The 25,230-nt window shown below is 37.7% G+C and overlaps 1 protein-coding gene across 2 annotated transcripts in view; it reads left to right on the top strand.

Annotated features, from left to right (window-relative positions):
• Positions 1 to 640: 640 nt before the first annotated feature.
• Positions 641 to 25,230, top strand: part of TOP2B (DNA topoisomerase II beta) — a 64,004-nt gene continuing 39,414 nt past the window's right edge. The window contains exons 1-6 of one of the 2 annotated variants that reach the window (XM_084795052.1): positions 641 to 882; positions 17,102 to 17,257; positions 18,416 to 18,506; positions 19,886 to 19,949; positions 23,443 to 23,588; positions 24,625 to 24,722. In XM_084795052.1, the coding sequence (XP_084651178.1) occupies positions 835 to 882; positions 17,102 to 17,257; positions 18,416 to 18,506; positions 19,886 to 19,949; positions 23,443 to 23,588; positions 24,625 to 24,722 (603 nt within the window). In that variant the 5' untranslated portion in view covers positions 641 to 834. Of the gene's footprint in view, positions 883 to 17,086; positions 17,258 to 18,415; positions 18,507 to 19,885; positions 19,950 to 23,442; positions 23,589 to 24,624; positions 24,723 to 25,230 lie in introns of both variants that reach the window. The other variant, XM_084795051.1, reaches the window with a different exon arrangement.

Raw genomic sequence — 25,230 nt, 5'->3', positions numbered from 1 at the left:
TCCTGTCGCCGCCCCGGAATGACCCTTGACAGCCACCCGCTCTCCCTACTGATGGAAACCCCATTCACTCTCTGTCTCTCTCTTCTCACACACGCAAACAAAAAAACCCAAGTCTGCCTCTCGGTTGCTACCCGCAATGACGTTTTCCCCTCGGGTCCCGCCCCTCTGGGGGCCTGAAATTTTGGGATTGGTCGAAGGGCTGCGGTGACAAGGCCCTGATTGGGCGATCCACGGCTGACTGACAGCCGGGTGGCCGCCGCGCCCTCCCCCTCCCGGAGCGCGCCTGTGTGTGCGGTGTTATGCCGGACTGAAGGGAGGCGACCACGGCGGCTCTGTTTATTGTCCCTCTCGGCCTGTGCTCCCGAGGACCGGGTCACACGCCGCTCGGACGGCCTTTGAGGCGGTGGCGGCCTCCAAGGCGGCGGCGCTCGCGGCGGGGACCCCGCGGCTTCGGCGGCGGGAGGAGAAGCGGCGCTTCGTCCGTGTCGCGGCCCGGGCTCGCGGCTCGTAGCTGGCCCGCTCCGGCCCCTGTCGCCCCGCGCCGCCTCTTCCCCGGTCTCCTGTCGCACGCCCGCGTGGGCCGTGTGGGCCGCGGGAGGCCGCGCCGCTCGGCCAGCCGTCCCCTTCACCCTGCCTGCCGTCGGCCGCGCTTAGGCCCGGGCGCCGCGCTCGAGTTTGAGGGCGGCGGGCGGCGCGGCCTCCTCAGCGGCTCGGGGCCCGCGATGGGGCGCGGCTAGGAGCGCGGCGCGCAGCAGCGGTCAGTCAGTGCGAGCGGCGGGCCCGGCGGCCCCGGAGCGCGAGCAGCCCCTGGCCTGCGCGGGAGGCGCTGCTGCCATGGCCAAGTCCAGCCTCGCGGGCGCTGACGGGGCGCTGACCTGGGCGGTGAGTGCGGCGCGGGCGGGCGGGCGGGCGGGTGCATTGTTCGTGGGCCGTGGGAGATGCGGGCGGGGGCCGGGAGCGCGGCGGGCGCCCTGTCGGGCTGCAGGCAGGGCCTACCCCTGCGCGCATTTTCTCTCGGCTCCTTGCCTCCTCCGAGGCTCAGGCCGCTGGAGGATGCTCGCCTGAAACTTCAGGGTGCACACCAAGACGTGGGGAGCGGGGAGCGCGGGGGACCGCGGTTACGCGTGCCTATGGGCCGGCTCTCCAAAGCGCCGCGCCAGAAAATAGTGCAGAACCTGGGCCCTGTACCCGTGCCAAATGCTACCGCTTCCGGCGGCCTGCCCTAAAGGAACGTGAACTTGAATGGCCACTTCGGTTCGCGCCTCCGCTGGAAGGCTCGTTCCACCGAGAGGGTATCTGGGATGACTTTGACAGCAGGTTAGAGACCGCAGTTAGTCCATCTGCCGGTGGGATTATCGAAAGAGCTTACTTACGTCAGCCTCGCGAGTAAGTCGTGTAGGGGCCCGAAAGGTGTCCCCAGGAGGTGAGGGGGTGCTTAAGCCTGAACTTGGAGGATTGAGGAGCTCAGTTCTCGGTGGGAAGTGGAGGAGGCAAGCGCAGCAGCAGCAGTTGGAGAAGGATTCCCACGACAGATCGATAACTACAGCCTTTCACTTACTCAGCGCTGAGTTCAGACCTGGGTCATTTCCCAAACAAAACACCAGATTTAGCCAAATTGGGAGTGGGGGTGGGGCGGGAGTTGTAGCCAGGACGGAACAGTTACTCATTTTAGGGACTTTAACACACCCCCTTCCTGACGATCTCAATTCCCCGCCGCCTTTTGAACACACTAAGGAACTTTCGTGTCGGTTGGCGTTTTGTTTTGTTTTGTTCCTTGTTTTCTTTGTTTCGTTGAGGTTTAGAGGAGTCTTGAGCAGCAGTCGTTCCTGTTGACAACAAATGTTGCTTATAAAAAGGGGGTTCTCAACACCAGGAAGGTAATTTAAGCATTTGCATTACTGTGCCAAGGTGCTTTGCAGACTAACTTGCCCCGTTCTTATCTTCAGATCTCCAAAATTACTAGTATTACTAGACAGTGCAGTATGAGAATGTGTGTGGAAAAGGAAAGTTAGTGGGCACATGTGTCCTTGGAAAGAATGATTGAAATTCCTGTCTGTTACCTCTGTTACTAAGACTAAGCATCTGAAGATGGAGTGTGGTGATGTGCTAGTGTCACTCACCGTTATGGAAGCATCGAGATCCTAGCAGCTTGTTTGTGGCTTGGTTCCACAATAGCGAAATCTGTATTTATTATTTTATATGTATGGGTGTTTTGTCTACTTGCGTGCTTGTGTACCACTTGAGTGCTTGGTGTCTAGGGAAGCCAGAAGAGGGCATCAATGTGCTGGAACCACAGCTACTGATGATTGTAAGCCACTTCCTTTCTCTAGAAGAGCAGCCAGTGCTCTCAACTGCTGAGCCTCCTCTCAGATTCTGTCACCATGGCAAACACTTTGTTTCACAGTTGGATTGTTTTTAACTCATGGTAGCAATAGTTCGCTGTTATTAACTTTATAAACAATTTAATGGACACTTTGTCTTTTAAGAAAATTGGAAAATAATTTACATACGAAATTGAGCAGAACTTGTAGAGTTTCATTCAAAATTTTAAAAAAATCTTTTTGAAACTAAAATAGACTTATTGATTAAATTTACTATAAAGTAGATTATGGGAATTTCAGTAAAATAAAAATTTGATCTTATGAAGTATATCTTGTTGGATTAATTTTCTGAAAAAACCAATCTTATTAGAAATCCTCTTTCAGATTTGCTACATGCAAGTTAGTGATATGAGCATCTTTATATCTGTAGTAAACCTCATAGGCTGCTTTAATTTCTGGTGTGTGTTCAAGTGCATATGCGTGTGTGTGTGTGTGTGTGTGTATGAAAGCCCACCCATGGGCCCAGATGGCTTTGAACTTGTGACCCTCAATGCTTAGCTTCATAAGTGTTCAGATTATTCGTATGAGTCATCACACAGGGCTGACTGGCTTTCTTTCCTAGAAGATGATAGTGAGTTGATACGGGCTTTGTGATACAGGTTCATTTCCTGTCTGCAGCACATATTGTAGGTGAGACTTTTTTCAGGGAACTTAAACCTTTGTATTATTTTTGGTAAGCAGGGCATTGAGAATTGAGTTTGAATGCATCACTGCTGAATTAATGTTTGTTACTGGCAAAGTTTAAGAAAGCCATAATCTGGAATAATTGTTTGCTTTTGATTTTACATAAACTGTTTTAGCTAGGCAGTGGTGGTGCTCGCCTTTAGTCCCTGCAGTTGGGAGGCAGAAACAGATGTAGGAGAATCTCTGTAAGTTCGAAGCCAGCCTAGTTTACAAATGAGTCCAGGATAGCCAAGGGTACCAGAGAAACCCTGTCAAAAACAAACAAACAAACAAACAAACAAGCAAGCAAGCAAACAAACAAACAGACAACAACAAAGTTTTAGCTAGGTGAAAAATTAAATAAGCTTGAGGCCTTATTGCGGTGGCTTGTGTTCAAATCAGTAAAGCTAGTCTTACATTGGGAGCAGATTGTGGGCAAGGAGTTGCTGTGCTCCCTTCGATGAGTGTGTGTTGATGCTGTCTTGTGATACAAGACTAACTTTTAGTGTCAGACAACAAAGCAGAGTGGCGTTCAACACTGCCCTTCATTTTTACTTATGATTGATTTGATTTCAGTTTTCAGTATCTTAACTAAAATTTTAATAATTTAAAAGGAATATGGTATAACTTTTTTACAATTAAAATCGACACAACCGTGAATATTTGTTTTAACATATACATATATATTAAATTTAAAGCAATTAGTCAAGTTTCTTGAATTTTTAGCTTGTAAAACTTGATTTGTACAACATGATATTCTTTCATTTTGCTAATCTTTATTATCAGGTTGTAGCAAATGCTTGTGGTAACACTAGAATATACATTTATGATTGTTATTTTGTTTCAATGAATACTCAAGCTTGGTAGGTTAAATAGTATAGTAGGGGAACATGGAAGGGGTAGGAAGGGGGCCGGGAAAGGGAGGAAAAAATGTAATTCTATTTTAATTAAAAATAAAATAAAATAATTATCTTATAGACAGATTGTTAAAGTAACTAAAAATGTGGTAGCCAGAATAGTATACTATGTATCTGTTATCAGGCTTCAGTAGAACTCATTTCAGGATCACCTACCTTTCTCCACATTACTTTGAAATAATGCAGATCCTAGAATCTGATACTTTATCTGTAAATACTATAATTTTTATCTCTGAAAGTTGTTTGTCTTTAAAAATATAACTGCAGTATTATATTTTCTTTAAAATATATTACATACTTTTTTTACTGTGGATATTTTTAAAAATACATTTAAAAATTTTTTAGATTCTAATTACATCATTTTTCCTTTCCATTTCCTCCCACCAAAGTTTCTCAAGTACACCCCTTGCTCAATTTCAAATTCATAACCTTTTTTGTTTAATTATTGTTACACATATATGTGTGTATATGTGTGTGTATATTACTAAATATATAAATACAATCTGCTCAATCCATATATTGTTACTTGTGTGTATATGTTTTCGGGGCTGTTTGGTATTGAGTAACCAGTTGGTGTTCTCTTCCCTTGGGAAGATTATGTCTACCATGTTCAGCACTCTTTAGTTGCGTGTAGCTCTTTGTCTGGGGTTGTGGCCTCCTGATCTTGCTCCCTTTCCTCTTAGTTAACATGTCTATTCATGTCAGCCTTGTTCAGGTCATGCTCAGGCAGCTTGCTTGGTGAGACTGAGATAGCTCCTGAAAGTCCTTGGAGACACAGTATCCCAGCAAGCGTCCTGTTTTTCTGGCTCTTAGCAGTCTTTCTACCTCCTTCAACCCTTGAAGGATCTTCAGTCCTTCTCCCGTGGTCCCTGAGCTTTAGGTTCAGGAGTTCTGATGTAGATGAATCAGTTGGGATTGAGTTCCACATCCTTCACTTTGATCAGTTGTGATTTTCTGCATGTGCATTTTAAAAAATTATTACATTTATTGATTGAGTGTGTATGTTTGTTTGTACATGTGTGTGGGTGCACATACCACAGTGCATATGTAGAAGTCAGAGGTCAGCCTTTGGAGTTGGTTCTTTCATGCGGGTCCTAGGGATCAAACTGCTTTGATGGGAAGTACTTTAAATTACTGGTCTGTCTTGTTGGCCCATATCATTAAAGAAACATCACTATTTTTAAGCATTGTTTAAAGTTTTGTTTTAAGAACTTTAGTTTAGTGGGTGATTAATGCAAGCCAATGCTTGTAATCTGAGGCTGCTCTCCATTGAGGCTACTTTCTTATAGTTGCCGTAACGAAATGGCCTCTTGCTATTTCCCTGACATATTTACATTTCATCCAGAATGCCTCCTTCTTCCCTCTAGCAGTTTAATTATTTTATTTTATTTTATTTATTTATTTGAGACAAAGTTTCTTTGTGTAGCCTTGGCTGTCTTAGAACTAGCTCTGTAGTTGAGGCTGGCCACAAGCTCATAGAGATCCACCTGCCCCTGCAGACCAAAGGAGTGCACTACTATTACCTGGCTAGCGGTGTAAGTCTGAACTGTTCTTTAAAGCTAGCTTAGGAGTCTTACCAAACTTATTTTTCAGCTTATGTTCTTGCTATTTATGTCTTTAGTTTATGCTCTTTTTAAGTCAAACCTTTGTTACTTTATCATAAACATGTCTTTTTAGAGGATGTTCATGTATGATAGTTTTATCTTAACAATAAAGTAAACTTATGAATTCCAAGACCATATATTTTTCGTCTTTATATTCTTTGTAATGTTTAGCAAAAGTCTGGATATATAATCCATCCTCAGTCACTGTTGATGAAATAAGTATTCATATGCTACCTTCCTGAAGCTATCATTAGTTAAACACTTGTAGATAGCAAAGCTCGCCTCACTACATTCTCCAGTAAATGTAATCTCACAGTATTTAGAAGTACTTTTTGTAAACTGAGTAGAAGTAAGCTCTGTCACCTGTAATCTCAGGTCTGTTAAACACTGAGATGGTGAGAGTTCCATTCTACTAAGTACACTTTTAAAAGCAAGCCTTTTGTGTATTTCTAAGACCTTACTACAAATAGGACCCCTGTTTTAAAGAAAGGCTATTATTATTCCGAGTTGTCAAGAGGGAAACAGGACATAGAGAATAGATCAGGAGGTAGTTGTGACCTGGGCTAGTTCTCAACCATCGTTCACCACAGCCTTCCTCTAAAACATTAAAAAGCAAAACAACAGGACAGAGACTATGAGATAAGCCTGTCTCCTCTGTCTACTGATCTTTTTACTTTGATTAAACACACACACACACACACACACACACACACACACAGAGAGAGAGAGAGAGAGAGAGAGAGAGAGAGAGAGAGAGAGAGGTGGGGGGGAGAGGAGAGAGACAGAGAGAGACCTGTCTTGGAAAACAAAAACAAAAAAAGTCACCCCTCTCTTCCTTCTTCCCTCTTCCTTCTTCTTTCTTCCCCCTCTCTCTTTCTTGTTTCTCTTCCTCTGTCTGTTTCTGGAGGTACCCCCTCACTTCTCTCTCTATGCTCTTTTAATAAATTCCTCCAATGATGATGATGATGATGATGATGATGATGATGATGATGATGATGATGATGATGTAAGGACTTTATCTCCCTTTCAGGGTGTATGTACCTAGGCAGTATAATAGCATAATGGAAAAGTAGGAACTGTGAACTCAGATCACGTGGTTTCATAATCTGGCTACATTAAATGATACTTTTCTTAAGACTTCATGCACTAGGGAATCATGATGGAGGCATCTTCTTGGGGGAGCTCTTACATAAGTACTGGGATGCTCCAGATACCTCCCATCATGCTGGCTCAGAGCAGCTGTCAGATGAGTGTATACACATCTCTAACCTGCTTTTATTTTGAGGAAAGCTTGATTTGTCCTTTGGTTTGGGAGGGTATTTCTGAAGGAAATGTGTAGATAGGAGTCTGCAGACCTTGTGTATTGAAGCTGATTTCTGATGTTCCTAATGTCTTCAGCAACATTACTAAAACTGGCTAAGCTTCTTGGCACCTCTTTTAGAGATAAAGGTAGTGTTGATAACCCAGGAGAAGGCCTTCTTGTTTCTTCTTTAGCTGTTCTCCCCTCAGGCAGGGGAGTTTGTACTTAACATCTTTTTCTGGGCATAGGGCTGGCCATCCCATCAACTAAATAAGGGGCAATTTCTTTCTCTCCCCAAACCTCCAGATTTTGATTTTTCAGTGCCCTGCCCAGAGTAATCTCTAGAGTTAAATTTCTGCTAATCACCAGAAACTGAATGAGGCCTTTCTGCTAGAAAAGCTTGTAGATGTTTTGTGGGAACCTCTGTTGTTGGGGTTAGTGAGCCAGTGAGTAGTTCTCAGACATTTGTTGAGAACAGGAACATAATAGACAAGTTGGCTGAAATGTTAATTTCTGCTTTGCCAAGGTTGCCAGTATTTTGGTTTACCCAGAGAGTGATGAGAAAGTTTGGGCTGCAGAAGTAACAGCTGGATATAAACAGTGCCTCCAGACAAACATTCAGTTTGATTCTAGTTTAATTACATCTTCACATGCATGAATTAATAAGCTCTTAACACTCCTTTGTGAATTCAGTATAGAAAATTAGAAAATGTATCAAAAATAAAAATAAAACAACCCACATTTATACTTTCTATAGATAAGTTTTATTGGCATTCGCTTGGGTGTATATATATATGTTTATATTCTCTGCTGTGCATGTGTATATCTATATAATTTTTCTGATAAAATGGACTCTTCGTTCTTTTGTAACTTTCCTTAACAAACATAGTTATTTGTTTCTTATGTGAATGTGTCTGTGCCTTTATGTGCACATATGGGTGCAGTACCTGGGAGACTAGAAGAAGGCATCAGACTTTCTGGGACTAGAGATACAGGTGGTTGTGATGTGGGTGCCAGGAACTGAACCTAGGTTCTTTTTAAGAGCAGCAATTCCTTTTCACCATTGAGCCATCTAGCCTTGGAGCTTGCTTTGTATCCCAGCTGGCCTCAAATTTGTGGCAACTCTTCTGCTTCTGCTTCCCAAGTGCTGGGAATTCAAGTATATTCCACCATGCTCAGCTTAATACTGTAGTCTGATAAGCTACAAAACAATTTAAAAATAGTTATATTTATGTTGAATCTATAGTGATAGAAGTTTCTTTTTTTAAGATTTATTTTTTGTTTTATTTACATGTATATCATTATGTTTCAGTGAGTATCTACTTGTGGCTGTCTGTAGTGAGAGCAGTGCTTCTCAGCCTTCTTAATGCTACAACCCTTCAATACAGTTCCTCATGTTGTGACCCCAACCATAAAATTGTTATCCTATTGTTATGAATTGTAATGGAAATACCTGACTTGTATAATATCAGATATGTGGTCTCTATGAAAGCATCATTCGGCCCCCAAAGAGGTCATAGCCCACAGGCTGAAAACTGCTGCTAGAGGCTAGAAGAGGACAATGTCAGATCCTTTAGAGCTAGAGTTTCAGGTGGCTGTGAGCCACCTGTATGGTATCTCAACTCAGGGCCCTTTAAAGAGCAGCATAATATTCTTTCTTCCCCCTCTTTGTCTGTCTGTCTGTCTGTCTGTCTGTCTATCTATCTATCTATCTATCTATCTATCACAATATATCCTGACTACAGTTTCCCCTCCCTTCAGTCCTCCCAGCTCCACCTTCCCTCTCTTCCCTTTTCCTCAGAGTCAGTCCTTTTCATTTCCTCTTCAGAAAAGAGCAGACCTTCAAGAGATGACAGTCATAAGAGGCAAAACAAGATACAATAAATCAAGGCCAAAGCCCTCATCTCAAGGCTGGACAAGGCAATCCAATATGAGGAAAGGAATCCCAAGAGCAGGCAAAAGAGTCAGAGATACACCTGCTCTTGCTGTTAGGAGTTCCACAAGAATACCAAGTTCACAACCATGACATACACAGGAGGACTTAGTGCAGACCCATGCAGGCACTATGCTTGCTGCTTCAGTCTCTGTGAGTCCACATGTGCCCTGCTGAGTTGATTGGTGGCCATGTTCACCATAGCACACATTCTTAACTGCTTAATTATATCTCCCCTCTTGTAGACATGTTTAGTTTTTTTTTTCTTTCTGTATAATCAAGCATGGGTAAATTTATTTATCCTGAAATTCATCAATTTCTTCTAGGTTATCTAATTGTTGGCATATAATTTTAGCTGTGTCTTAGAAAAGCTTTCTTTTTGTGACAGAAATTGTAATGTCTTTTTGTTTCAAATTCAGCTGCATCTCTTTTGAAAGAACTTAGTCTAGCTAAAGTACGTTTGTTACTTTTGTGATGCTGTGCTAAAATACCTGATGGAAATAGGGAAAATGGAGGAGGTGTAGTGACAGAAGCATATCGTGGTAACTGTTCACATCAAGTAGATCAGGAAGAAGAGTGTTGTAGGAGTTCGGCCAAGGTATCTTTCAAAGAATCAACCTTAGTGACCAATTTTTTTTTTTTTTTGTAGCTAGACCTCATCACATAAAAGTTCTACACTCTTCCAAAATAACACTACCAAGCATTCAAACTTGAGCCTGTGGGGGCATTTCAGATTCAAACCATGGCAAAACCCCTGCTTTTCTTATACTCACGGTCATCTCACAGTACACAGACTACTCCATCAAACTTTTAACATTGCTCGCTTCTTACACACAAACTAATCTCTTTTGACCCTTTATAAGATGAAAATGTTATAAATGTCAATGTATGATAGCATGCAGTTGATATTACTGGTCCAAAAAGAAGAACAAAAGATCACCAAGGAAAGACCAAACCAAAGAACACTACTCATCAGGACAAACCCTTGAGTCCTGCAGCCCTACCATGTAGTATCAAGGGCATATAGTTGCATGATATGAGCTTCAACAGGCTAGAGCAGACCCACCCTTATGTCCTAGCCATTTGAAACCCATATGTGCCCTCTTGGTCTGGGTCTACTTAATGCTTGTAGTTTTTCATGGGGGTGTCCATTTCAAGCAAAGCATTATTCTCATAGTTTGATAATCCTCTTCTAGGTTACCTTCTGCAATTACCAACCTTGTTAGACACTACTGGTCTCATAGGCTTTTTTCAAATTTTTGATGGAATAGTCTATGATTCTGTAATTCCTACAATGTGAATATCTGCAAAAACAGAATCACAGTTTCAGATGCATCCTGGCCCTTTTGGACCACAACTTTTGTGGCCACTGAATTTTCTGGACAGTTAAGTCTGGGAAGCACTTCCTAGAGAGTCCTGAATAGTCAGAGCACTCCTGGAGCATTCTTTTAAGGGAATTCTTTTAAATGATTTTATAGTTTGGAGCCTATGTTGGATGGAGTCTTGCCAACAGTTCTTGAATGCTTTTAAAGTCCAGTTGTTATTGTCCTTGTCCTAGTGTATAAATTGCTTAGCTACATCGGAATAGTTCTAATTTCTCTGTTTAACTGCTATGGCCTCTTGGTCTGCTAATGTTCTTTTTCTGGCCAAATCACCTTTCTCCCCTCCTCTCTCTGCAAAGTTTGCTAATATTAACTAGCAGCAAAACTACATTCCAAGTTTTTCTGCTTTCTTGAAATTTCCTCTGCTAAATTGTCAGTCCGTTAAATTCAGCTGCATTCAGATTTCCAAGACACTGCAAAATATGCAGACATTCTTTGCCATTTGTACCAGGAGTGGTCTGTAGGCCAATTCTCAATAAAATCCCTGCTCATACCTGAAATGTTGGTGCTATGTTTCGCTGTCTATCTTTCTGTTACATTCTGATCTTTTAGGGCTCCCCTGGAAGTTACCCATTAAACCCTGCTTGTAGCATTTTGGGATTTCTCTATTCACACATCAAGCCTCTCACAATTTGTTCCCACAAACTAGTTCGAAAAGAATAACCCAAGTTCAGGTTTAGGCACAGCAATGACTCTGCTTTTTTGGTACCAGTTTCGGAGTTAGTTGTTTTTGTATTGCTGTGACTAAAATACCTGACAGGAACAACTTCACAAGGAGATTTATTTTGGTTCATGGCTTGAAGGTGTTTCAGTCTCATAGCAGGAAAGATTACAGAGTGTGTGGCAGAGTCATTCACATATCCGGCTCAGTACCAAACTAAGTGTAGCCTTCAGTGGCCTGCTTCTACTGACCTGTTTATGCAGGCTAGTACCACTTCCTCAAAGTTCTGCATCCTCCCAAAATAATACTAGTAGCTTGAGAACAGTCATTTGAAATATGAGCCTGTGGAGGACATTGCACATTTAAATCCTAAAAAGCATGTGTGTATTTTGCTGACCTTAAAACACAAAATAGCTCTCTCTTTCATTGACTTTAAGAACTTAAAAAAATTCCTGAGACAGCAAATGATGATTTATTTATTGTAGATACATTACACTTGGCTACAACTGAGAGAAGAACTAGTCTAGATTGCCTCAGGTCCAGGACAGAGGTCCAGCAGAGAACATTTTTGGTTATAAATGAGGCAGGTCTCCCAAGTGTACTTGGAGATTAGATGGTAGTGAAGTTCCAGATATAATGAGACATGTTATCCGTAGTAACACGTAGTCCAGCTACTTGTATCAGCACCTCAGGCACTGGCATTCCTTATTTCTGCTCCTGTCACCACCATGGGTACAGAGCTAGTTTACTTGGCCTTTGGCTGATCTTTCTTCTCTGGAGCTTTAGGTGGTGGATTCATTGTATATAATATGTATTCATTTGATGACATTTTTTAGCAAGCATTCACTTTTTCCACTTCATTCTTATGGCACTTCTGTAAGGAAGAAGACACTAAGACTGAGGGACTTGAGTCTGTCAATTTTAGATTTAATTCTATGGATAATATCTTATCCATGTATACTATTGGTTCAACATCTTTATTTTTAAGTTTTAAATGTGGTATCATTTTATCTTGATCCTATAAGTTTTTTTCCTCTTTTGCTTTTATGTATCCCCATATATTTTGAAAATTATCTAGTTATTTCCTCTTTGAGTCTTAGCTTACAAGTATATTGTTTAATTTCCACTATTTGGGTTTTCTGTTTCCCTTCTATTTATTTCTAGTTTCATTCTGTTATAGACAGAGAGGATGTATGTCTTTAATCTTCAGTTTGTTGAGACTAATTTTATGAGCTAACATGTGGTTTGTGTCAGAGAATGCTTCGTATGCACTTGGGAAGAATGTGTATTCAGCTGTTCTTGAGTCAGGTTGGCTGTATGCGTCTATTAAGTCCTTTGTTTTCATATTGATCTTTGGTCTGGTTGTCCTGTCCAGAGTTGAACATGGTATCTTCCTGGTAAATTATCTTTGTCTTTTGTCACAGTTTTTGTTCAAACAGTCTGTTTGTATAATGTAACTATAGTACCCCACTTTCTTTGGCTCCTGCTTGTATGAAGTATGCTTCCCTACCATCTCTCCCACAGCCCATGTGTGCTTAGATTTAAAGTGCCTCTGTGGGCACCATGTAGTTGGATTAAAAAAAATCAAATTGGCTAATACATGCTTAAACATACATTAAATCCATTAATATTTAAGGCAGTGAAAGGATTTACTGTTGGGATTTATTTTGATTTATATCTTGTAGCTCTTTTATCTTTTCTCCCATTGTCTTTTTTTTGTGAGGTTATACTTTCATTTACTTCTCATCTTATGTTTTGTCAATATTTTCTTTGTGGTTATCACTGCAATTTCATAAAACAGCTTAATGAGATAACATTTTATTTATTTGTTTGCTTGTTTGTTTTTCAAGACAGGGTTTCTCTGTGTAGCCATGGCTGTCCAGGCTGGCCACATTCAAATTTAAATTAATTTTAATTTCACCAATTGCATATAAAAGCTGTATCCATTCTTCTGCTACCCACAAGTGATTAAATTAGAGAGTTTTATTAGGTTATCAGCAATTACTAAAAAAAAAAAAAAAGGCAAAACTATAATAAAATTACAGCTTTTTTTAGTGTTGCATATTATTTAATATAGATTTATAATTGTATAGTTTTACTTTTCAACCTTTCCACCACATTCTTAAGTAAAGTATGTTTCTATATGCATGTTGAAAGTTCTAGAACTGGGCCTGTTGGTGCATGCCTTTAATCCCAGCACTCAGGGAGGCAGAAGCTGTGAGCTTGAGGCCAGCCTGAACTACAAACTGAGTCCAGGATAGCCAAGACTACACAGAGAAACTCTGTCTCTAAACTCTAAAAAAGAGAAAAGGAACAAAAACAAAACAAGACAAAAACAAAAACAAAAAAAGAAAAAAAGAAAAAAAGAGAAGGAAGTTCTATATTTGCTTTTCCCAGGAAGTCTTATGTTTTCATATGGCTTTTGCTTCAGTTTGAGGGGTTTTCATCAGTAACTGTGCTCAGCTTTTGCTTATTTTTTCTTTACAAACTTATTTTTTAATCGTTAAAATGTTTGTAGGGCAATTTTGCCAGATATTTTGCTTGGTAGGCTTTAATGTTTTGTCTTACTTATATTTTAGACTGTATCTGTTGCTAACTGCTGATAACCTAGTACCACTCTCTACCGTATGATAATTTGTTTTCCTTGTATTGCTGTCAAGATTATCTCCATTGTGACTTTTAGTTTTCTATGATGTTGGGAATTGAACTCATGCCTTTTGCTTGGGCCTGTGGCCCTATCCATGACTTTGACTGTTTAATCATATATCTTAATTGAGGTTCTTTCAGTTTGTGCTTGTGTGAATTCTGTGAGCTTCTTAAATTTGTCCATTTTTCTTCTCATATTTGGAAAGTTCTTCCCATTTTTATCTTCTCCTTTGAGTCATTTTCTACCATATATTCTGTTTAATTAATGGTAGCCCAAGTGAGCCAAATTCTTTTAATTTTTCTTCATTATATCTTTTTTGGGTTCTTTTCCATTTGATATTTCTGTCTTCATATATTCTATTTTTTCCTGTGGTTGGCAATGTCTATTGTTGAGTCTGTATATTTTTAGTTATTGTATTCTTTAGTTGTTTCAGAACTAATCTTGAGTCTTTTTAAATTGTTATCTATCTCATTTTAAAATTAGTATCTTACTGATTTTCTTGTTTAGTTGTGCATTTGTAAAGGTTGAGCTTCCTCTTATCTCCCTTTCATTTATTCATTCTTTTTTCTTTTCCATTCTTTCCCATTTTCCTTCCTTCTCTCTTCTTCCTTCACCAAGACAGGATCTCTAGCCTAGTCTGAACGTCATTTATAGCAATCCTCCTGCCTTAACGTCTTCAGTGCTGGGATTACATATGTGAGCACCTCATTTCCTTAGGGGCAATCCATGAAGATTGAATTTGTCCCTTTGAATGTTTTTGTGTTTCCCTTTTTCTTCATTTTTTTCTTTCTCTCAGAGTTGGCTTAGGTACCTCTTCTTAACAGTCTGGTTCCATTCTGGGTACTTTCATCAGCTGGTTAGTCCACCTAGACAATCAGGAGACTTTGCAAATGGTTTCCAGGGATGTGACATCTCTGGTCTTGTTCACTGAAGAGCTTTGTGTAGATCTATACTAGGGGACTGTCTGGTGTCTCCTCTGCCCTACAGTGTCTATGCTCACACACTGTTAATAAGCCATGGTACTAGAGCTCCACCTAATGTCTGTCGCTAGAACTACAGACTGGTTGCTGGACCAATTTATTTTGATTGCCTTTGTTCTCAGTGGTTCCCAGTTTAGCAGCTCCGCTTGCCATTGCTTGCTTAGATTCAAGGATGACAGCAAACAGTCCCTCTGGTAGCACTTCTTCTGTCTCTTTCCTTTTGAGATCCACTCAGGGGAAGAAGTTGTATTTCCTCTCTATTCTGTCTTATTGAGAAGGGTCATGGACTTGGATAAGGTTTCGTTTTCTTCATCAGAGGGACAAGACCTCTTAAGCAGTTTCTGGATTTCTTACAGTTTAACCTGTGTGTCTGTGGGGAAGGGTTTAGAGTTTCCTAATCTTCAGTCTTGTTGACATTATGTGTTCTGGTTTTTGACAAATCTTTGAACTTGATATAGGGATATGGTAGATTCTGGCCATTTCTTTATTTTCTCTTATAGCCATTTGGGAGTAGGTAGAAGGGGAGAGGGAGGTGGCAACTATTTGTTAGGAAAGTGCAGGAGTGTAGTTAAATTGTTGAAAATGGTATGAGGCAGGGTTTTGTTTGTTTGTTTGTTTTTTAAATCCCTGCTGTCCATCTCCAGATGCCAATTCAGCTTAGCAGAAACTCCTAAGGCCAATTTTGAAACCAAATTAGGTAGACACTAAGTTAAGGTTGAGTTAATCTTGAAAAAAAGTATATATATTTTGTGATGTTTGTTTTAGAGAAGTGAACTTGATGAGGAAGCTTTTTTCTTATGTGCTTATTAGATGTTTGCAACCTTTATGCCAGTAATCACATACTTTGAGGTGCCTTTCTAAGTTACTGGTAGAAAAATCACCTTCCTTTGATTCAGTAAGTCTGTCTTTTTAAAGTATGTAGACAATCATTTTAGTAATTATGATCTTTGCCCTAAGTATTTTGAGAACCTGTATTAGTTATTACTTCTCTCATTGCTGTGATAAAATACCTGAGAAAGCAATGTGAAGAAAGGAATTATTTTTGGTTTACAGTTGGAGGGTTCAGTTCAGCTGATTTAAAGCAGTTTGTTTTATGTGGTAAAACAATGGACCATCAGGAACAGCAGGTGCAGCTGCATGAGAATGTTTATGGTTAGGGGAACTTTAGTTTAAACTAGGACAAAATGGGGTAACTTTGAGTAGTTCAGAGGGGGAAGACATGGCATGAGAGTGCCTCTAAGTGAGCTAGCAGGACATACTGGTGAACTGATCCTATTACATGTGTGGTCAGGAAGCAGAGGGATGAACGTTAACCTGTTCTTGAAATATCCTTACAGATATAACCACAAGTCTTGTCTTCTAAGTTATTCTATGTCCCCTAAGATTGACAAGGTTAACTATCACAGTGCCCATTTTAACAATATTTTATTTCTATAAACATCATAATGGCAGAGAACATTATTAGTAATTTGAGAACTGGTATTTTAAAAACACAGTTTATCTTCTGGCTAGTAACTTCGTCATCAAACTCTTGGCAGAAAAAGAATATGAAAACCTTATGGAATTATTTTCTTTTGTACAAAGCTATTTTTAAGTGAATTAGCATTATTAGTAAGTATATAAATGAAATAAAATATGACCATAGCAAAAATCAGTAAAATTAGTATTTGAAATGTTATTAAATACCTTTAATATTATATAAAATTATGATCTTGAACAATTACAGTTAATATTTGAATTTCCATATGTTTTCCTGTTAGAAGTCTTACTCTTGTTTAGATTATTCAAAAAGCATGCATTTTCATTTTTTAGCATATATAATGACATTTTAAAGGAGTAACATATGGTGTTATGCTTATGTTAAGAAACTGAAGATAGGCCATCATAATCTCTTTATTAGTGAGTTGCCATATTAGTCAGCATTAGGGAATCTAGAAGGAAATGCTCTGTTGCTATGAGGAAGACAGGACAATCTTGGAAGTTTGATTTGGTTCTCAGCTGTTGTAGGAATGGTAACCATCACTATTACCTAGCTCTATATCCTTAGAACTGGCAGAGGAAAGAATCAGAAGGTGCTTTAGTATTGGGTCACCATGAACTGAAACTGGCATGCTCTACTAAGATGAGCAACGTGAGGACTTTCTAACCATGCTAGTCTTGACATACTGTATTTATTAACTACACAGGCTCTGTTGTGTGACCCTCAAAGCCACTCAGTTTTCATTCTGATTCTGTAACCTGTTTGTAACCTGAATCCTTTGGAAAATCTTGAACACAAACTGTTAACTTGATATCTTAGAAAGACAGGGTCTGTTGTACTAATTCTGATTAAGGCAGCCCAACTGCTAGAAGTAGGTCTTTAAAACTTGAACTTGTTTTGTTTTGTTTTGTTTTGTTTGTTTTTTTGAGACAGGGTTTCTCTGTGTAGCCTTGGCTGTCTTGGACTCACATTGGAGACCAGGCTGGCCTCAAACTCAGAGGTGATCCACCTGCCTCTGCTTCCTAAGTACTGAGATTAAAGGCGTGTGCCAACCACGCCCAGCTCTAGGTGGGCCCCTTGCCATGTGGCTATACCCTTGGTGTAGGATATTTAAATTTGATTTTTTTGGTTAATTTAGACTCTTTTTGATCAGAACAATGCTGCAAAAAAGGAAGAGTTGGAAACAGCAAACAAAAATGATTCTTCAAAGAAGTTGTCTGTTGAGAGAGTGTACCAGAAGAAGACCCAACTTGAACATATTCTCCTTCGTCCTGATACATACATTGGATCAGTGGAACCGTTGACACAGGTAATTGCTTGCTAAAATTGATTCAGATTAGGGAATATATATATCTTCTTTTAAAATATTTTAATAAAATTATAGGCATGTAGTTGGTAAGTCTCGGATTTCACGTCTGTGATCATGATTAAGAAGAGAGAGAGGGGAGCTAAGGATGTAGCTCACCATGCACGGGGCCGTGGGCCTGAAACTCATATGAAAAGGCAAACAAAACAAAATGAATGAACCCTGAAAAAGACCTAGGAGAAATGGAACCTGTTCATTACTTTATGGAGATAAGTACATAAAATATAGGCATGTGGAATATAATGGTGCCATAAGAATTTTCTTTTTAAAGTCCAACACAGTGCATGCTGTGGTTTACTTTAACAGTGGTACATTCTAGAATTAACTTATTTATGTTTACTGTGGACTTGGCTTAATATATTTATCTTGTTTGATTCTAACAATTTTGGGAAGCTTAAAGTCAGGCTCTTATTGTTTTACTCTGTGCTACTTATGCTTTAGAATAAAATGAAAGTATAAAGTAAATAGATGTTTTTCATAGTTTTAAATATTGTGTAGGTACTGTTTCTCGTGATTCTTAGTTATGGACAGAAACAGAAATCTCTAGGCCTTAGGGATTTGATTTGGGATCCCCATCTGCTGTAGAATGGTTAGAATTAGGACTGCTAACCTCTGCTTTGTGAAACTGGCAGAGAAACTGAAATCAGAGGTGTTTTGTTGGGCAGGGTCTTACACATGGCTAAGCATAAGTATTACTGAGTTACAGCCTTATATTGAAGCAGACCTTATGTGTGAACAAAATATAAGCAATATAAAGTGAACAACTTTCACTTTAGTTATTTAAGTTCATTGTGACTACTGAACTTGACTCTAGCTTTAATTTGAATGCTTCTTTTAAATAGAATAAATGCCAATATCGATGTTTATTCTTTTCTTTTTTGGGGACAGGGTTTCACTTTGTAGTTCTGGCTAGCATTGAACTCACATGTAGCCCAGGCTGGCCTCAAATTGTGGCAGTTCTCTTTTCTCAGCTTCCTCTGAGTGTTGAGGTTACAGATGTGAACAACTATATCTTGTTGACAATGTGGATTTATGCTAAGTAAAATTGGAGTTAGGGATTTATGTTGTAAAATGTGTTTTTGAATCATTCTTTTAAAACAGTTAATGTGGGTGTATGATGAAGATGTAGGAATGAACTGCAGAGAGGTTACCTTTGTTCCAGGCTTATACAAGATCTTTGATGAAATTTTGGGTGAGTATTAACTTAGGATGTAATGCATGTGTTTCTATTAATTTCAGAGCATTGGCCTGGCACATATCAAGCAAGCTTTGCAGTATAATTTTAAAAAGTATTTTGCTGGGTTTTGTTATTTAATATTTATACATATGTATATATATATTAATATTTTGTATTAAATATAAATAATATAAATGTTATATTAAATATATAACACATATATTAAATGTGTTCTTCAGAAAATTTATACACAGCTGTAATGGTTTTATATTTCTTTGCTTCCTAGCATTTTACTTATGTTTGCTCATGTGTGAAGTTAGTGTGTTGTATTTGTAATCCCATAGAGAACCTATCCTCTCATGCATGCTCTCATTTGGGGTTTATTAGCATCGTGATTATTTGAGGAGCATGTTACATAGGGAGACAACAAGGCCTTAACTTGGCAGATTGTGTGAGTTGGAGGTTAGACATATAAATTTAGTTTTTCTTACCCACTAATTAGGTGTTTCTGTTGGGCAGCTTAGTTTAGAAAGCTCTGCTCCTTTCCATCTCATGGTTAGTATAATTACAATGAAGTGGTATATCTTATTGACTCAGGCAGTGCTTATACTCTGTAAATGTCTTTAACCTTAGACTTTCTAGACATTCTCTCCTCACCTCATTAATATAGTTTGAGGTTTCTTACACTGTGATTATGTATATCTCTGAGCTTCTTCCTGTATATTCTTGGGAAAAGTGATGGAGTGTCCCTGGTTACACTTTGAATTCACGTGTTGGCCTCTGACTGGATGCTGTTATTTCAGGCTTATTACATGAGTTTTTAATCTGGAAATTGAATGCCTGTGCTTGCAATTTCTTGTGATACTAATATTACAAAGAAAAATATTTTATAATCAGTTCAAGATTTAAAAAATTAAAAATAATATTTAAAATAAGGGCATTAAGACTTAAGTTAAAAAATAATTAGTTTAATCTACATATAAAATTATTAGTTTATTGAAGGAGATTAAGACAAGATAACTATTTGTCACCAAGATACAAAGTAAGCCATATGGTTTTCTTTTAAACTGGATTGGGGATTAGATTTAGATATTTTTCTTCTTTTTTATATTTGTAGATCAATGAATACACCCTGCCTTATGTATGTGTGTATGTCTGTGTGTGTATGTGCAATTGTGTGTATGTGTGTGATTTCATGTGTTTGCTGTAACATAATAGTAATTTGGAATTACTGAGTAAAACTTTGTTTTATTTAGAAAACAATATTTTTATAGTTGAAGTTAATAGTGATTAAAGTTAATAGTGCAAATGTCACTAAGTTGGGATCCACATATAGTTATAAGTTGATATAATTCTGTATGCTTTATTACTCATTGTGATGTTTAATCTTGTAGTTAATGCTGCTGATAATAAGCAGAGGGATAAGAACATGACCTGTATTAAGGTTTCTATTGATCCGTAAGTATATTTCAAGCTTAATTTCTTTTATGCTAAGTTGTCTTATTCAGATAATCCCCAATTTATGATCAAATGTGTATTATATATGGGTCTATGGCTCTGTTGTTTTCCTGTTGTGTCGGACTTTGTCATTTTTTCTTTTTTGTCTTTTGTGTCTATTTCCTTGACCATTTTAGTTGTTAGAAAAGTTATCCGTCTTTTCTTCTTATTTTTCTTTCTTCAGGATATAAGGTTGAGACTGTGAGTGCTATTTTGGGTATGTTCTGAGATAAATATATTTTTCACAACTAGAATTTGGCTCTTTTCATTATATATGTCTTATTTAATAAATTGAATACTGCTGGGTATTATAGAATGCCTACCACATGTTTGGCTAGTTAGATTTCACTGTGATGATTTTATTTGGGAAGATGTATATGGAAGGAGTGGAGTGAGAATATTTAATCATTTTAATAGAATCTTTTTTTCTTAACGTCTTTTGTGAAAGCTTTGTATCTTTTAAATTAGGTAGTAATTTAGCATAATTAAGGATTTTCTCTAATAAACACAGAAGTTAACCATTTAAATCTTACTTATAGTCTTACTGCCAGTAATTTAGTTTCTGAGGGCATGACTAAGACTAGCAGTATAATAGAATTATAAAACAAAAAAAGTTAGTATTTGGTTGTACCATGAAATTAATTGCAAATTATACAAAAATATTTCCATACATATATCTGTGCTATTGAAATTTGTGAATTTTATATTGTTATACTTTTTTATTTCGATCATTTTATAGTTAATATATTCTAAAGACTATGTAGTTAAGTGTACAGGTACTTATAAGTTAAAACTTACTTTTCTACATTGATTGAGAGAGAGAGAGAGAGAGAGAGAGAGACAGAGACAGAGACAGAGACAGAGACAGAGACAGACAGACAGACAGACAGAGAAAGTGAGTGAGTGAGTGAGTGAGTGAGTGAGTGAGTGAATGAGTGTGTGTGTTGGGGTTGGCCATAGCACACATGTGGAGGTGAGAAGGCAATTGATGGGAATCTATTCTGTCCTTCCACCCTGTGGATCCCAGGAATGGAATTCAGGTCACTTAGTGTGAATGACTCAGTTTTGTATTCCATGAAGTTTCTTATAGAATTGGTACTTAACAGACTGTAGGTTTTAAGCCCAAGCTAGTACTGTTTGGAAGTCTAAAAACAAACACAAAAGTAGTGCAATACATGGCAGTTTTCCCAGGTCTATCATATTTACCTTTGGAGTTAAGACACACAAGTGAAACACTAACAGATAGAGTGAAAGGGCTATGTACTTTAATGTTTAGTTGTGTTTCCAGAAGGATTGTTATCTGCAAGGGAGAAAACAATTACCTCATCTCATGAAGGCCCTAATAAATAATTTAGGGTTGGTTTTTTTTTTTCCTCCTAGTTTTACAATGAGGAGAAAAATAATAAAAAGTTAATGGAGACCAAAGAAAGAAAATCCAAATCGTTTGATTTTATCAATGAAGACTCGGGAGCCAGATGCTGGGTTGAAAACCTGCTAGCTTAGAAAGGCAGAGGAAACACTCAGCTGATCTTCCTACTCAGCCAACATCCCAGAAAGAAAAAGCCAAAAGCCCTTTCTTCTTCTCCAAGCTGTCTTAAATACCCTTCTCTCAATGTTGCTCCTTTCTGTTAATCCTTGTTAACTGGTTGCTTGCTATGCCTGTTGACCTAGGGTTAACTTTAATCCTATTTACAGAAAGCTTTTGGATTAAAGGTGTGTGTTAGGGCTGAGCTATTCCAAACAAGAAACAGGCTTTTGTAGTTCACAATCTTGGGGTTCAAAATGGAATCAAATATCCTGCAACATAAACTGACCCTTGAAGTTTGGGCAAACTTTGGCTAAACAAAAGAAAGAGGTAAAAGTGTTATAATTAAGAGAAACAAATGAACAAAGAAAAAGGAATTGTGAATAGAAATGTTAAATAACAAAATTGAACCCAATGAAAATTAGGTTGAGTCCTACCAAGTGGTGGTAGCTGTTCACAGGAATATGGCCCATAGGCCTGTGACTTTAACCGAGGACTTTTGAGTTTGACTTACTGCAAATGTGGAACTGTATTGCTCTTGAGAAAGCTGTGTAAGCCTGTCAGTTATACTGAGGAGACTATTGCAGTGATCACTGTGCAGTGTCACTACACTAGTGTTACTAGTTTTACCTGGCTGTGACTGACATTTAGACTGAAAAATGGATTGACACTGATATGAAATTAATGTAGTAAGACTTAATGATTTCATTTTAGAAAATGATCAGGAAAACTGAGTAAAAAAAGTCATCAAAATTGGATATATTTGGGAGACATGAAATGCAATTGGACAGTAAGAAAAAAGACCATCAGTTAATGATTTTGGGGGAGTTTCTTTACCTTTTTGAGTTATTAATTATTCCATAGATCTTACATTGATTTTACTGTTAAAATTTTTATTACAGTTTGTTTACGTGTGTGTGTGTGTATGTGTGTGTATTATACATACATGCCAGTGTACACTTGTAGAGGGCAGAGGACTACTTGTGAGGTACTATCTTTTCACCATGTAGGTCCTGGGGGGGGTCACCAGTCTTGGTGGCAAGTGCCTTTATCTGGTGAACCATCTGACTTGCCCTCATTTTTGGCTCTTATAATCCTTTTAAAAAGTATAGTAACTACTAGAGTATTTGAAATATTAAGATATGCACTAGTAAGACATTATGTCTAAGAGTAATTGGGAAACTATCTGATTTGGCAATTGTTAGCTTTTTAAGGAGAATTTTAGTATTCAGTTTGAATACTCTGAAATGTCTCTGAAAATCTTACTCATACACAAGTGAATGTTTATTATACTTCCCAAAGCAAGATAGTAGGTAAAACTTTTTATCTCAACTACTGCCCACACCAAGGGTCTGTTACTAAGTAGCAGCCTCTGTCTAATACCATTCATGTTAGAAACTAATAGTTTTATGATAGAAAATTTAAAAGATTTAGAATAGGAAAGTTTTATATACGTAAGAATCTTTAAAGTTAATTTATGGCAGTGATTTGCAACATACAAGATATAAGTTGAAAAAGGGACACATTTTAGGCTGCTGTGTCTTTTCTGTGTATAGTGTCGGGCTCTAACAGATAGTTGGAATATTAAAATGGTAGTTGCCACTGGTTATATATACTCTGCCAAAATGCAGCAGAGAGAATCATCCCTAGTGGCTTCTTGTAAAAGTGTGCCTCCTTTTTATTCTTACCTTGGAGACAGAGAAAGGTTTCTTAAGAAATGTTGTGGTCCTATCTTATAGATCTTACTGATCCTAAAATGAGTTATGTCACTAATACCAAAGTACATGTCTTCATCAAGCTAAGCTATTTTTTTCTGGTTGACAATGACTTATGTTTTGCTTGTAACCATTCAAATTTATCTTACAGTTTAATATTGTTTTGTGGAAATTAACATATTTTAAGTTCTCAATTTTGCTTATGTATTTGCAGTGAATCTAATATTATAAGCATTTGGAATAATGGGAAAGGCATTCCAGTAGTAGAACACAAAGTAGAGAAAGTTTATGTTCCTGCTTTAATTTTTGGACAGCTTTTAACATCAAGTAATTATGATGATGATGAGAAAAAAGTTACAGGTAAAGTCTGAATGGAATTTTGATTAATAAGTAACATTTTTCTTAACATAAAATTTCTACGTTCTCATTTCTTAAAACATCTAATATAAGAAAACCTGTGATATTTCATTGTGAGAAAATCCTCTTTAAAGTTAGTATTTTTTTAAAAGTCATCTGTTTTGATTATATAGTTTTAATTGTATCATCTTAAAAGCATGCATTAAAAAACCACTTAAGCATGCTTGAAAAATACAGACTTTTAGAATAAAATTGCTGGAATTCTGACCTAATTGATAGTTGGAATTTTGATTTATGTAACAATACTATATTACCTGTCTGCTGTTATATACAGATATGTTCTTTTAGTTTTTGTGATTTTATTCTATGTGTATGGGTATTTTGCCTATATCTATGTTTGTGTACCCTGTGTGTGCCTGCTTCCCGCTGAGGCCAGAAGAGCTTGTTAGCTCTCCTGGAACTTTAATTAGAGAAGGGTGTGAGTCTGTGTGGCTGTTGGGAATTGAACCGAATGTCTTTAAACCACTGAGCCATCTCTGTAACTCCTGCACCTAGTCTTTTGATAATAAAATATTTTAGCTCTTTTCTTTAAGTAGGTCAAGGGTGAAAAAAAGACTTTGTATATAAGGTACTTTGGAAATATATTTTACCTCAATAGGTCGATAACTTCTTTTAAGTCCAGGGCTCTGAGAAGCTTAGATAAATGGATGACTTTGATACAAAGTTTAGATTTAATATTCACTTAGACTTACTGTGTCATAGGATACCTAACCTAACTTATTTTTCGTAAATTATGAAAGTAATGAATCACAAATGCTTTATTGATGCTCAGTTGTATGTTACATAGTGCCGATTATATTACTAAATCCTAATAATTTTTATTATAAAAATGTTAAACATAGGACTAGTCAGTCAGTAATTGATAAATTGATAGAACAAATAAACTGTTTTATGTCAGATTTTCCCTATGTTAGGTAAGTTAATAAACTTACTTTAAAATAACTCTAACTAAACTTTTCATATTTAACTTGTTTTACAGGGGGCCGTAATGGTTATGGTGCAAAACTTTGTAATATTTTTAGTACAAAGTTTACTGTAGAAACGGCTTGCAAAGAGTACAAACATAGTTTTAAACAGGTATGAAAAAGATATGTCTATTTAAAAATAAAAAAAATTGTTTTATTGTTTTGTTTAGATAATAGAAGTATAACTTTTTCTGTTTTTTCAAATTTTTAAATTATTATTATTATTATTATTATTATTATTTTTTTTTTACTATTAAGCAAGTTACCAAAGAGAAGCCAGAATGCCTAGGAGATTTATATAGCCTCTTTATCATCCTCTTAAGCAGGATGCTTTATTTAGTAGATGCATCCACTTAAGCATACTTGAAAAATTCCTTGTTGAGGAATTTAAGAAATGTTGGCAGGCCTTTGAAAAATTATTTTGAATTACATATGCTAACATAATTTCAGATAAACATGTCTTTTTACTTTTGTGGAAATCCATGGCATATTGAATGTGAGAGTTACTTCATTGTCTTTTAATAAAAGCTATACAGTTTATTTTCATGACCAACCTGGTATAATTATATTATTTATAATTTTTGACTTTAACATTAATCAGTTTCAAGGTGTTTTGTTGT

The sequence above is a fragment of the Acomys minous genome (assembly GCF_964271855.1).
Source record: "Acomys minous genome assembly, chromosome: 9".
In the NCBI taxonomy this organism is placed as follows: domain Eukaryota; kingdom Metazoa; phylum Chordata; class Mammalia; order Rodentia; family Muridae; genus Acomys; species Acomys minous.
The sequence above is the reverse complement of the archived record's forward strand: the minus strand, read 5'-3'. Positions and strand labels throughout refer to the sequence as shown.